The sequence below is a fragment of the Pseudophryne corroboree genome, chromosome 4 (assembly GCF_028390025.1).
Source record: "Pseudophryne corroboree isolate aPseCor3 chromosome 4, aPseCor3.hap2, whole genome shotgun sequence".
NCBI lineage: Eukaryota > Metazoa > Chordata > Amphibia > Anura > Myobatrachidae > Pseudophryne > Pseudophryne corroboree.
Window position 1 is genome coordinate 392,101,127 of NC_086447.1, and position 13,248 is coordinate 392,114,374.

Here is a 13,248-nt window from a genome sequence, read left to right on the forward strand (position 1 = left end):
ATAAAAGTGGAGAAGTGAGCCAGTGGACAAGTTGCCCATGGCAACCAATCAGTAATGATGTAACATTTATAATTTGCATACTATAAAAATATACAGTGCAGCTGATTGGTTGCCATTGGCAACTTCTCCACTGGCTCACTTCTCCACTGTTATCACTGCTTAGTTCATGTCCTCCCAAACTCCTAAAAACATGACATACTGATGTGGGACACTCTGAATGCCCCATTGTTGTTTTTGTTTTATGAAAATATCTGATCAAGGGGGTCATTCAGATCTGATCGCTGCTGTGCGTTTTCGCACAGCGTGCGATCAGATCCAAACTGCGCATGCGTATGCACCGGCAAGGTGCAGGCACATCGGACAACAGCACTGGGCATTGGTGCCTAGCGACGGGATGGTGCGAAAAATCCAAATGCACAGGAATTCGCAAGGTGATTGACAGGAAAAGGCCGTTTGTGGGTGTCAACTGAGCATTTTCCAGGAGTGTCTGGAAAAACGCAGACGGGCTCAGGTGTTTTTCAGGGATGGTGTCTAACGTCAGCTCCGACCCCGATCAACAGGAAACAATCGCATGGGAAGAGTAAGTTCTGGGCTGCGCAGAGACTGCACAAAATCTGTTTGTGCAGCTCTGCTACACATGCGATCGCACACCTGCACAGCGATTTAAGCCTCCCCCTGTAGGCGGCGACTATCTGATCGCAGGGCAGCAAAAAACGCAGCCCAGCAATCTGATCTGAATGACCCCCCAAGTACTTTTATATTGCGCTATATATATTTTTCAGCTGTTGGTTATGCCTACTTTTGGCTTAAACGTTTGCAGCTTACCTTAAATTAAGGCCCTAGTTTTTATTTTTCAGAACCATTGTTTATATATCTTATGGAATAGGACTTGCACAAGTCTTTTGTAGTTCACTTTCAAAAAATGTGTGTGCTGCTGATAAGATTTGTTTGGCTCTGAAAATATTTATAAATCTTTTTAATTCTAGTTCAAACTAAGGGGTCCATGTATCGTTCACTCTCCCTCCAAGGAGAGTGAACAAAAAAAGTCACTCACTGCCCGGTGATTGCACATACACATTTCCTCACTGCATTGTGTGTAACTCACCTCTCTCCTGGGTCCCCTATAGTGCAGCTGCATGCAGAGAAAACCATTTCGTACATATCAAAAGTCAATTTTCTCTGAATTTTTTGTTTGGCCCCATAGTTCCCATTAGTACATGGACCCCTTATGTTTTTAATATTACATTTAAGGTTAAAAATATGTGATGTAAATTTATATACACTGCTCAAAAAAATAAAGGGAACACTAAAATAAGACATCCTAGATCTGAATGAATGAAATATTCTTATTAAATACTTTGTTCTTTACATAGTTGAATGTGCTGACAACAAAATCACACAAAAATTATCAATGGAAATCAAATTTATTAACCCATGGAGGTCTGGATTTGGAGTCCCCCTCAAAATTAAAATGGAAAAACACACTACAGGCTGATCCAATTTTAATGTAATGTCCTTAAAACAAGTCAAAATGAGTCTCCGTAGTGTGTGTGGCCTCCACGTGCCTGTATGACCTCCTTACAATGCCTGGGCATGCTCCTGATGAGGTGGTGGATGGTCTCCTGAAGGATCTCCTACCAGACCTGGACTAAAGCATCCGCCAACTCCTGGACAGTCTGTGGTGCAACGTGGCATTGGAGGATGGAGCGAGACATGATGTCCCAGATGTGCTCAATTGGATTCAGGTCTGGGGAACGGGCAGGCCAGTCCATAGCATCAATGCCTTCGTCTTGCAGGAACTGCTGACACACTCCAGCCACATGAGGTCTAGCATTGTCTTGCATTAGGAGGAACCCAGGGCCAACCGCACCAGCATATGGTCTCACAAGGGGACTGAGGATCTCATCTAAGTACCTAATGGCAGTCAGGCTACCTATGGCGAGTACATGGAGGGCTGTGTGGCCCCCCAAAGAAATGCCACCCCACACCATTCATGACCCACTGCCAAACCGGTCATGCTAGAGGATGTTGCAGGCAGCAGAACGTTCTCCATGGCATCTCCAGGCTCTGTCACGTCTGTCACATGTGCTCAGTGAGAACCTGCTTTCACCTGTGAAGAGCACAGGGCGCCAGTGGCGAATTTGCCAATCTTGGTGTTCTCTGGCAAATGCCAAAGGTCCTGCACGGTGTTGGGCTGTAAGCACAACCCCCACCTGTGGGCATCGGGCCCTCATACCACCCTCATGGAGTCTGTTTCTGATCGTTTGAGTAGACACAGGTACATTTGTGGCTTGCTGGAGGTCATTTTGCAGGGCTCTGTCAGTGCTCCTCCTGTTCCTCCTTGCACAAAGGCGGAGGTAGCGGTCCTGCTGCTGGGTTGTTGCCCTCCTACGGCCTCCTCCACGTCTCCTGATGTACTGGCCTGTCTCCTGGTAGCGCCTCCATGCTCTGGACACTACGCTGACAGACACAGCAAACCTTCTTGCCACAGCTCGCATTGATGTGCCATCCTGGATGAGCTGCACTACCTGAACCACTTGTGTGGGTTGTAGGGAGGTCATACAGGCACGTGGAGGCCACACACACTACTGAGCCTCATTTTGACTTGTTTTAAGGACATTACATCAAAGTTGAATCAGCCTGTAGTGTGTTTTTCCACTTTAATTTTGAGGGTGACTCCAAATCCAGAACACCATGGGTTAATAAATTTGATTTCCATTGATACTTTTTGTGTGATTTTGTTGTCAGCACATTCAACTATGTAAAGAACAAAGTATTTAATAAGAATATTTCATTCATTCAGATCTAGGATGTGTTATTTTAGTGTTCCCTTTATTTTTTTGAGCAGTGTACATTGTTATACAATGTTCAACATATTGCACTTCAAAATTAATTGCAGATACACATGTTTTATATTATTTGTTTTGAGAGTTCATTCAGTACCCATAAAACAATCAAATTCTGCCAAAATTTAAAATTGTAACAAATTGTTTTGTTTGTCCTTATTTCTTAATGAGTATATTATTAAAGTGAATCAGAATGTACAGTAAGAGGCCTGGTGTTGCTATAAAACAAATGTCTTATGAGTGAAGTATTATACTCTTAATGGGGAAAAGTCCCATTTGGCCACCCAAAATGGTCACTTTTTGCGCATTTCAGCTTGCCACCCCTGGGGATAGTGAGCTGAAAAGAAGTTCTCGCACCTGCTGGCCAGTGCCAGATTAAGGTCCACATGGCCTGGAGATGAAATTTCAGAAGGGCCTATTATGAGCCGTCACAGGTTGTGTGACCAGAACCATAGAGAAGTTCTTCCCAATGAGTAGGGGGTTGTGGTGACATATCATTAACTGCACTACCTCCCCACACTACATCACTATACTACCTTCCCACACTGCATTTCTGCACTATCCTTGCACTACCTCCCCACACTACACCACTACATTACTTCCCCACACTGCACTCCCTCACTATATCTACCTCCCCAAACTACTTCCCAACACTACATCACTATGCTACCTTCTCACACTACATCCCTGCAGTATATCACTATGCTACCTCCCCACATTACATCTCCACACTACAGTATTTCACTTCACTACCTCCCCAGATTACATTCCTGCAGTATTTATACATTCCCTCACCACATTACTGCATTACCTTCCCACACCACAATACTGCGCTACCTTCAGGGCTGTATTAAGGTTTGTGAGGTCTCTGGGTAACAAACCTGTGGGTACCCTATCAATATAAGAAGAGGGGGAGGATGCAAGGTTGCAATAGAAACATAGAATTTGACGGCAGATAAGAACCACTTGACCCATCTAGTCTGCCCTTTTTTTAACCAGCATCCTCCTTCCGGCAGGGGACAGCTTCAACAGGGTCAATATTATAACACTATCTCCCCATACTACATCCTTAGGCATGCACAGCACATTTTATTGCACCGTCAGATGGGCTTGTCTATCACCGCCTATTGGCATTCCTTTCCATTCCATATGCACCTTACCTAAATGGTGGTTCCTCACAACGGTGTACCTCTGAAGAAATGTATCCTTCACGGTCAGACAGCGCCTTCAGTCTGTATTCACTATCAGGTAGGATATCACATGATCCGGAAGAGGCCTGTTTGTATAGGAATAAAACCAAGGTCATCATTATACAAGAGTTTCAGCCAGACTTGTGTCACCGCCTCCCCTCTGAGTCTCTCAGTCCCACTATCATCTCCCACCTGCGTCTCTCAGCCACACCATCATCTCCTGCCGCACCTCTTAGCCACACCATAATCTCCCCCCACTTCTCTTACCCACGCCATCATCTCCACCCCAAAACTATCATCCACACCATCATGTCCCCCTGCACCTCTCAGCCACACCATCATCTCCCGCCTGCGCCTCTCAGCCACACCATGTCCATCCTGCATCTCTCAGCCACACCATCATCCCCGCCCTGCATCTCCCAGCCAAACCAACATCTCCAGGCTGCATTTTTCTCAGCCACACAGTCTCCACCTTGTGTCTCTCAGCAACACCATCATATCCTCCATGAGTCGTCTCTCAGCTGCACCATCATCTACCTTCTGCTTCTCTCTGCCACACCATCATCCCCCACCTGCATATCTCACCATGTGCCTTTCACTCTGTGCCTTTCAGATACCCCCTTACTCTGTGCCTCTCAGCCGCCCACTTCATCACTCGGTGCCTCCCAACTTCCCAGCCTTCATTCTGTGCCTCTCAGCATCCCACCCTTCATTCTGTGCCTCTGTCTTCTCACCTCACTCTGTGCCTCTCAGCCTCCCACCCTTCACTCTCTTCCTCTCAGCCTCCCGTCCTTCACTCTGTGCCTCTCAGCCTCACCCAGTCCCCTTACGCCAGCATTCTCCTCCTCTTCCCCCTCATGTCAAACTTTGCATCCTGTGCTCCTTTCAGTTTAGTCAGTCACCAGCTCCCCATAGCAGCCTAGTCACCCACTTGCACTACTCTCACCCTCCTGGCCCCTCTCAGCTATGTAATGGGATAGGCCAGGGTTACACAGGGGGAGTCAGTAGAGTTGTGCCACTGAATGAAGCTGCTGCTGAGCTCAAGTGACTGGACTCATTGTAAAGCACTGGGGAAAGCTGGGGTGTGCCTGTCCCGACTGGTGCGGCATTCTCTTTATGGCGTGGCCTGCTGGGTGTCTGGACCATGACACTGGCGTCCTCCTGGGGATGGCTGGCCTGGTGGGCAGTCCAGAGACTGCAGATTCCTTTGACCAGTGGCTGGGCTGTTCGCCTGGTCGGTGATGTCCCTCCCATCGGCGCAGGGTGTTCACCTCCTGGACTGGCAAAGGTGGATGTGAATGGTGTCTTGGAGTCCCCATGGTGGCTGCTGGGCTCTTCTTCACCACATAGTGTCAAGTGTGTGCAGGGAGACAATGATGTATAAGCCAGTAGAGTGAGGCGAAACTGGGTTGCATGCATAACTGTCCAGATGAGGTGCTTACAGGCTGAAGGACAACCAGCAGCCTTTACTGGTGGAGGGCAGACTGGTAGCACTAATGCCCCAGAAAATAAAAGTGAAATAAAAATAAAATTATCCCCCGTTTCCCCGAATCTGCTTATGGGTTGCTCTATACATTAGGGTGTGCCTGTGCACACCAGACACACCCTGTGCGCATGAGTATCACTGCACTGACTTCCCACAGTACATCACTGTACTACCTACCCATACTACAAAACAGCACTACACTACCTCCCCACTATGCACCACTACACTTCCTCACATCACAACACCATTGCACTACCTCCCCACACATACACACTACATAACAGCACTAACACCCCAGCCCATACTACACCACCTACCCATACTACATAACTACCCTGCTCCGCCAAAACACACACACACACACACACACACACACACACACACACACACACACACACACACACACACACTATATATATATATAACAGGAGTAATGACCCACACTACACCATTGCACTACCTACCCATACCACATAACTACCCTGTCCCCCACACACTATATAACAGCACTAATGCCCCACACTACACCACTGCACTACCTACCCATACCACATAACTACCCTGCCCCCCCACACTATATAACAGCACTAATGCCCCACAATACATCACTGCACTACCTACCCATACTACATAACTACCCTCCCCCCCCACAAACACTATATAACAGCACGAATGCCCCACACTACGTCACTGCACTACCAACCCATAATACATAACTAGCCTGCCCCCCCCCACACACACACACACACACACACACACTATATAACAGCACTAATGCCCCACACTACATCACTGCAGCACTTTACTCCACTAACCCTCCCATTACATGAGATCACATGAGAGCATACCCTCCACATGCACTTACTTTTAATGAGGATGCTGTAACTGCCTCTTTCCTCTGGTTCCTGGTTGCCGCTGCATGTACAGAAGACCCACCTCCAGAACAGAGTATAGAGAGGGTAGGCTCAGACAGGACAGGGGGTAAGGAGGGGTGGGCCTCGGGATGGGAGGAGTACAAGAAAAGAGGGATGCAGCTGGGTATATCAGCAGGAGGGGGCGAGCCTGGTCCTGGAGGTGGGAGGGGGTATGTGGACATCAATGCCTACTCACTACAAAGCAGCAGCAGGGCAGCAGCGGAGTGACCAACCACAGCATCCGAATATGTGAGACCAGTAAACCAGCGGAGGCAATCAGGTAGGAGGTAAGCAGCCGACTGTCTGACACTGCCGGTGCCACCCCCTCTGCGAGGAAGGGCAGGGAATGGGTGTTAATGCCAGAGGGGGCCGGGCCTAGTGCACTAGTGCAAGCTTCAGTAGAAGGGAAAACAATTCCTATCTCTACAGCAACACAGAAATCTGCCGGGGGTGCGCGTTGGTGAATTTCCCCTATATACTTGAAACTGGGCTCAAGTTGTTTGATTTATAGCAGCACCAGTGCCACATACACTCTGGTTCACTGGGGCAGATGTATTAAGCCTGGAGCCGGCATAAGGAAGTGATAAAGCAGTGATAAGTGCAAGGTGATAAATGCACCAGCCAATCAGCTCCTGTTAATTTACATACTGGAGCTGATTGGCTGGTGCGTTTATCACCTTGCACTTATCACTGGTTTATCACTTCCTTATGCTCCAGGTTAATACATCTGCCCCATTGACTTTTCTTTTAAGAAGCTAACCCAGTGGTTTTCAAACTGTGTGCCGTGGCACCCTGGGGTGCCTCTGGAAACTTGCAGGGGTGCCTTGGATTGGTGGTCCAGGACAAATTCAAATGATATATGGGCAATGTAATAGGCAAAACAGTGCTGGTTGCTGCCAATCGTAAAATATGTGATTAAATTGTGATTGTCCCTCACCACACAATTGAACCTAAGGAAGACACACTGTATAAACACAATTTACTTAATTTAATATTTCTTTCTAAATTTCTCAATTAGAAACTTTTGGCCTAGGGGTACCGTGAAACAAAATTTTGATACTCTAGGGCACCGTGGTTCAGAAAAGTTTGGGAACCACTGAGCTAACCACTTCTTTTTAAACCCGATATGTTATCTATATAGGATAAGAATGTTGCATACTGTCAGCGCAGAATATATTTAGCACTAAATTATATTATGAAAATGTAATGTATTTGAATACCAACTTAAAGCAATACTGTTATTGGTTGATGAATATAAATGTACAGTCAGTGCCAGATTTACCACTAGGCATGTAAGGCACGTGCCTATAGGCGGCACCTACCAGGGACAGCACAGCAGGTCTCTCTCCCCCCATGATGCTGGCTCTCTGCACTTGGATTTCACACCCTGCCAAGCAGCCAGCAGGTAAGATCCAGCTGGGGGTCAGACCAGACAGGGGAGCATCAAAGAGGCAGCGGTCCAAGAAGATATGGGGTGGAAACAACTGTTTCATTAGGTCACCCCCAACGTGGAACCCCTGACCCCCCTCAAACACCCCTCCCATTGTGGCACTCCTGACCCTCCCCTACTCACCTCTTGCGTCACCTCCAATCCCCCCACCATTGCAGAACCCCCGAATGCCCCTACCATCGAGGCACCTCCCTTCCCATCGCGGCACCTCCAATCCCTCTCATCTCCCCTGTTGCGATGCACCAACAACTCCCTCACCCCATCTAAGAACCCCTGACCGCCCACCCCTCTCTCCCTTCCCCTCCATCTTCCCCTCTCTGTCAACACTGCATTTTATTGTGCCCTGTTGGGTATCTTAAATGAGCTCATATATGTATAATTTTATATTACTTAACCCTGTAATTTACATTATATTTTATACTATTTTTATTTTATTTTTTTCGGGGGGGGGAGTGTGGCGGACAATAATGATATGCCAGACCCCTATATCCGCCTCAGTGTACAGTACTAGTCTGGGACTTCAATCACATTTCTATTTCATGTGTTCTATAAAGTTTCCCAGTAACAGTACACCTTTGGCAAGTCCCATAAAATATGTAGAAAGTTTCCTCCACAATTTTAAGCAATTTTAAATGTATTGTAAATTGTATAGCACAAACATACTGGCACTACATGTACTGTATGTCTCATTGAGCATTACAATCTCCTTGTTAAACTGTTATATGTTGCTTACATTTTGCTCAAAAGTACCTTCCATAGCTCTTGTGATACAGATCATTAAACATTTCCTCTCTAAACATTTGTGTTTGTGAAGATCAAACTTTATGTTTAGTGAAAGCTTCAATATAAACATCATGCCTTCTCTCTCAGATATTCTGGATCATTATTTAAATAAACAAGTACAGTATTACTGGAAGAAATCCCCACTTGATAATCCTACATTGGTTTGTCTTGTTCTGGGACTTAGGACCATGGTGCAGTGTGATTTTCATCATTCACAATGATTTATGCGGCTGCTCTGCCACATGCAGGTAAACTTCACTTGAAGCTTTTTTAAGATGTAAGATGCATGGCAGAAGATATGGAATGCTCAAAGGCACCAAGGTGTTGATATACACATGCTCTCATACTGTATTTCCAGTTTTGTTAAAAGCAAATGTGTTTACCGTCTTTACCTTTGTGACAACATTTCTTCTCTCTGAAAAGTGAAAAAAAATTTCATATAATTTAGGAAAACAATAAATAAAGTTAATTTGCATGGAGTATGTTGTTCTGTAACAGACATATCCTAGATTTCTAGAAGCCTTTTTGGAGCAGCTGATTACCAGAAGGGATTCAGTAGGGATCAGTATGGGATCCCGATGGTCGGAATTCCAGCATTCATAAGACCGATGCTGAATTCCCGACAGGTGGGATCCCTCTGGTGTGCGCGGCGTGTTCTCTTGCGGGCTCGCTGTGCTCACCGCGCTCCTGGCCGGTTGGCGAGCTTTGCTCGCCACACTAATTTATTACCCCTCGGGGGGTGGCGTGGACCACCCCCCGAGTGGGGATTCTGGGCCCAGGTTGGGATTCCGACCATCTGGATCCCTTGGCTGTCGGGATTCCAGTGTCAGTATCCTGACCACCAGGATCCCGACAGCCTGGAAACTAACTGCTTCCCACCATGAGGCATGATGGGACCTGCTCCATTTGTGGCAGCTGTTATTAATAGACACATTTGTAATGTATTGTTGGATTTTGCGTTATGATTACAGTATATCATTTAATCAAATAGGCAAAAGTAACAGATTGTCTTAGTCTATATCCTGAGACAGCCATCCTTAGATAACAAGTTTGATAGCTGAGAAATAAGCAAGTGAATGGCTAGTGGGTATGTAAAAACATTCATCACTTTGTGCATGTATGTTTTATATGGCTCACATTGTTATAATTGTAGCTATTTCTAAATCTGGCTGACCTATGAATCATCATAAATATCCAAGGACTTACCTTTAACTTGTACTACTCTACGCGGACATTTCATCAAAACCAACGGATTGCATTCCTGCGCTGAGATACACACTGGATTGAATCCTGGACTGAATCCTCTGCATATCTCCACTGAGAAATCCTCCAGTTTAGCAGCTGCTGTACTCTGCATTGGACATTACCCAGATAAGGTACTGTGGATTACAACCTATCTTTGGCTACATCCAGCCCCTCACTTAGACATCATCCACCTCTGTTCTCTGAGCAACAAATAACTGACTTATTGCATTAATCTACTAATATCAGTATATTGGCTCTGAATTGCTGAAGGCTCACTGTTTAAAATCAGGATCCATTTCCAGGACATGTTATCACTACCCCCACAAAAAAATCTACTTCAAAGGCCTCTCACACTGAGACTTTTCACACCTACACAGGAATTGGCTTCTAACACCGTTCCAAAAGACTGCCAATCCTAGGATGATTGACTAAATCAGCAGTTATTTTATTTATTACTTGCTTCAAATATACCCAATAGGTTATAGCAATAACTTTGTTCATAATCCCATTATAATTTTGGATCACATACCGAATTGGGGGAAAACAAAACACAAAAAGGAAAAAAAATAAAAAAAAAAATACAAGAACAAAAAAAAAAACCCCACTGCTTTCTCTCCCTCTCTCATCATCATATGCAGCTCAAACTTATAGCAATCTGTCATTGATGACCAAATGTATACATATTGCTCCAGCTTCATTCTTTCACTCCGCCCACCACATTCTGCAGTTCCTATCACACCATCACAGGCTTCTATTCTCCAATCCCTTGGCATTTTAAAAAGAAAACACAGGCGCATTCGTGGGAAGCGAGCAGGCCGGAAATGTATTTCCCCCGGTAATCATCTAAGTCCTTTGCCCACCTGCTCACCCCCATACTCAAAGATCAATCAAATAGAAGTGATACCCAAAAGACGGCCCTGTGTTTGGAAGGACAGAACTGTCAACTCTCACTTTGTGACCCCCATACCCAGAGCTCCTGCACTTAACATAAAGAAAACTGAAGGCCCTCTGGTATGCCCAATCAGGTCAGTCCTTTGTAATGCCAGATCTATAAGAAACAAGACTGCAACAATTGCTGACCTTATTGAATCTGCAGATCTAGCCTGTATTACAGAGACCTGGCTAGATGAAAATGCAGCACCTATATTGGAGGCTGCAGTACCAACAAACTACTCTGTCATTCACAACCCAAGACTGGACCGCAGGGGTGGCGGTGTGGCTATCTGCTTCAAAAAAGAACTTAAACTTAGGGTCCACCCTATTGAAACTACTCTCTCATTCGAGTGCATTGCTGCCCGTAGTTCGACAGGATTAGGTTTCAGAGTACTTCTCATTTACCGGCCACCTGGAGATGGAGAGATATTTCTACAAGAAATTGCAGACACTGTTGCTGGCCTGGTTCTGGAACATCAAAGATGGCTCATCCTCTGGGATTTCAATGCATGGGAGGATGATGAGCTCTCACGCCTTGTCCAAGACCTCCTGTGCACAATGAATGGTCTGGGCTTCACACAGGTCATTCCCTCTGCCACACATAAAAGTGGTCACACTCTCGACCTTGTCTTTCAGATTGGATTAGAAGTCACTGACCTAAAAATAAAACCAGTCATCTGGTCAGACCACTACTCCCTCTGGTTCTCAGTTGCAACCCCTCAAATAAGATCTCTGCCCATGGAGTTGACCAGGTATCATCCAAGGAGGGGTATGACTCCCCAGGCTCTTGCAGCAAATCTGGATCTCTCTGCTATACTGGGTGCCTGTGAAGATCCCTGTTCCCTAGTCCGTTATTATAATAGGGATGTTATGGCTGCAATTGATATTATCGCCCCTGTGCGTTTAAGACCTCGTAAACCACAATGTCAAGCTCCATGGTTCGACAACAGTGTTAGTGAGCTCAAGAAAAGGGGGCGTAGACTGGAAAGATGATGGAGGAAGACTAACCTAGTGGATGACAAAATAAAACTAATAAAGCATAACGAAGAATATCAATCGACAATCACTCGTAAGAAAGCACAGTTCCTGTCAAATGAGATCACAGCAGCAAACAATAGGCCAGTTCAACTTTTCCCCACAGTGGAGATGCTTTGCAAGCCAGCATGCCTGCAGACTGATGAGACCCTCTCCCAGGCAAGATGCAATGAGTTTGCAAACTTCTTTGCAGATAAAATATCCACCATCAGGGCTGGAATCTCCACAGTGCCATCAAAGGAGTGCCAAACTACAAATCCTGCCAATATAAGCTACCTGCCTTCATGGACCAGCTTTGACCCAGTGGATGTAAAGGACACTGCTGAAATTGCTCGGATTTTGCGTCCCACCACCTGTGATCTGGACCCAGCCTCAACCAAGCTTCTAATAGGTTGTATGGATATAATTGGTCCTGTCTTTACAAAAATTGTTCAATGCTCTTTGCAGACAGGCATTTTTCCTGGACCTCTAAAGGAAGCAATTGTTAGACCGCTTCTTAAAAAACCTAATTTATATCCTGACTGCATGACCAACTACAGACCGGTATCAAACCTTCCTTTCTTAGGAAAGGTTATTGAGAAAGTCGTTGAAAATCAACTGGAAACCCGCCTGACAACCCATGATATTTACGATCCATTTCAATCAGGATTCAGGAGAAGACATAGCACTGAAACAGCCCTGGTGTGTGTGTTAAATGATCTTCTGATGGCAAAAGACAGAGGTGACTGTTCAATATTAATCCTTCTGGATCTCTCGGCAGCATTTGATACCGTGGACCATGGGCTTCTGATTGAGCGACTGATACACTTCTGTGGTATGGATGGCACAGTCCAAAGCTGGTTCAAATCATTTCTCACAGGCAGGTCACAGAGAGTATCACCTGGATTATACTCATCACCACCAGTGCCATTGCCATGTGGTGTCCCACAAGGCTCTATACTATCCCCCATGCTTTTTGCAGTATACATGCTCCCATTGGCCGAAATAATCAGGCGCCATGGCCTGGTCTACCACTGCTATGCAGATGATACACAACTGTACTTGTCCTTTTCTCCGGGCACTGAAAACCCAATAGCAACCCTAAATGGCTGTCTAGCTGAACTACAGGAGTGGATGAGCGCCAGTTGGCTGCGACTGAACCCGGATAAAACAGAGGTCCTTATGATACGACCGCAACATCAAAGGACAAGACTGCAGCATAGCCAACCAACTGGACTTACACTCGGGGATTCAGAATTACAGACCAGTGATCGTGTGCGGAATCTTGGCGTTGTTCTGGATGGTGGCTTGACACTTAAACATCAGATATCAGCCACAACCAAATCCTCATTCTTTCACCTGAGGAACATAGCCAGAATAAAGCACT

General features: G+C 45.8%; 1 protein-coding gene across 3 annotated transcripts in view; it reads left to right on the top strand.

Annotated features, from left to right (window-relative positions):
- MLIP (muscular LMNA interacting protein) overlaps window positions 1-13,248 on the top strand; it is a 407,542-nt gene that overhangs the window by 102,853 nt on the left and 291,441 nt on the right. The window contains exon 3 of one of the 3 annotated variants that reach the window (XM_063916721.1): window positions 8,757-8,917. The exons of the other annotated variants lie outside the window; for them this stretch is intronic. Coding sequence (XP_063772791.1) covers window positions 8,894-8,917 — 24 coding nt within the window. The 5' untranslated portion in view covers window positions 8,757-8,893. The remainder of the gene's footprint in view (window positions 1-8,756; window positions 8,918-13,248) is intronic. 3 annotated transcript variants of the gene reach the window in all.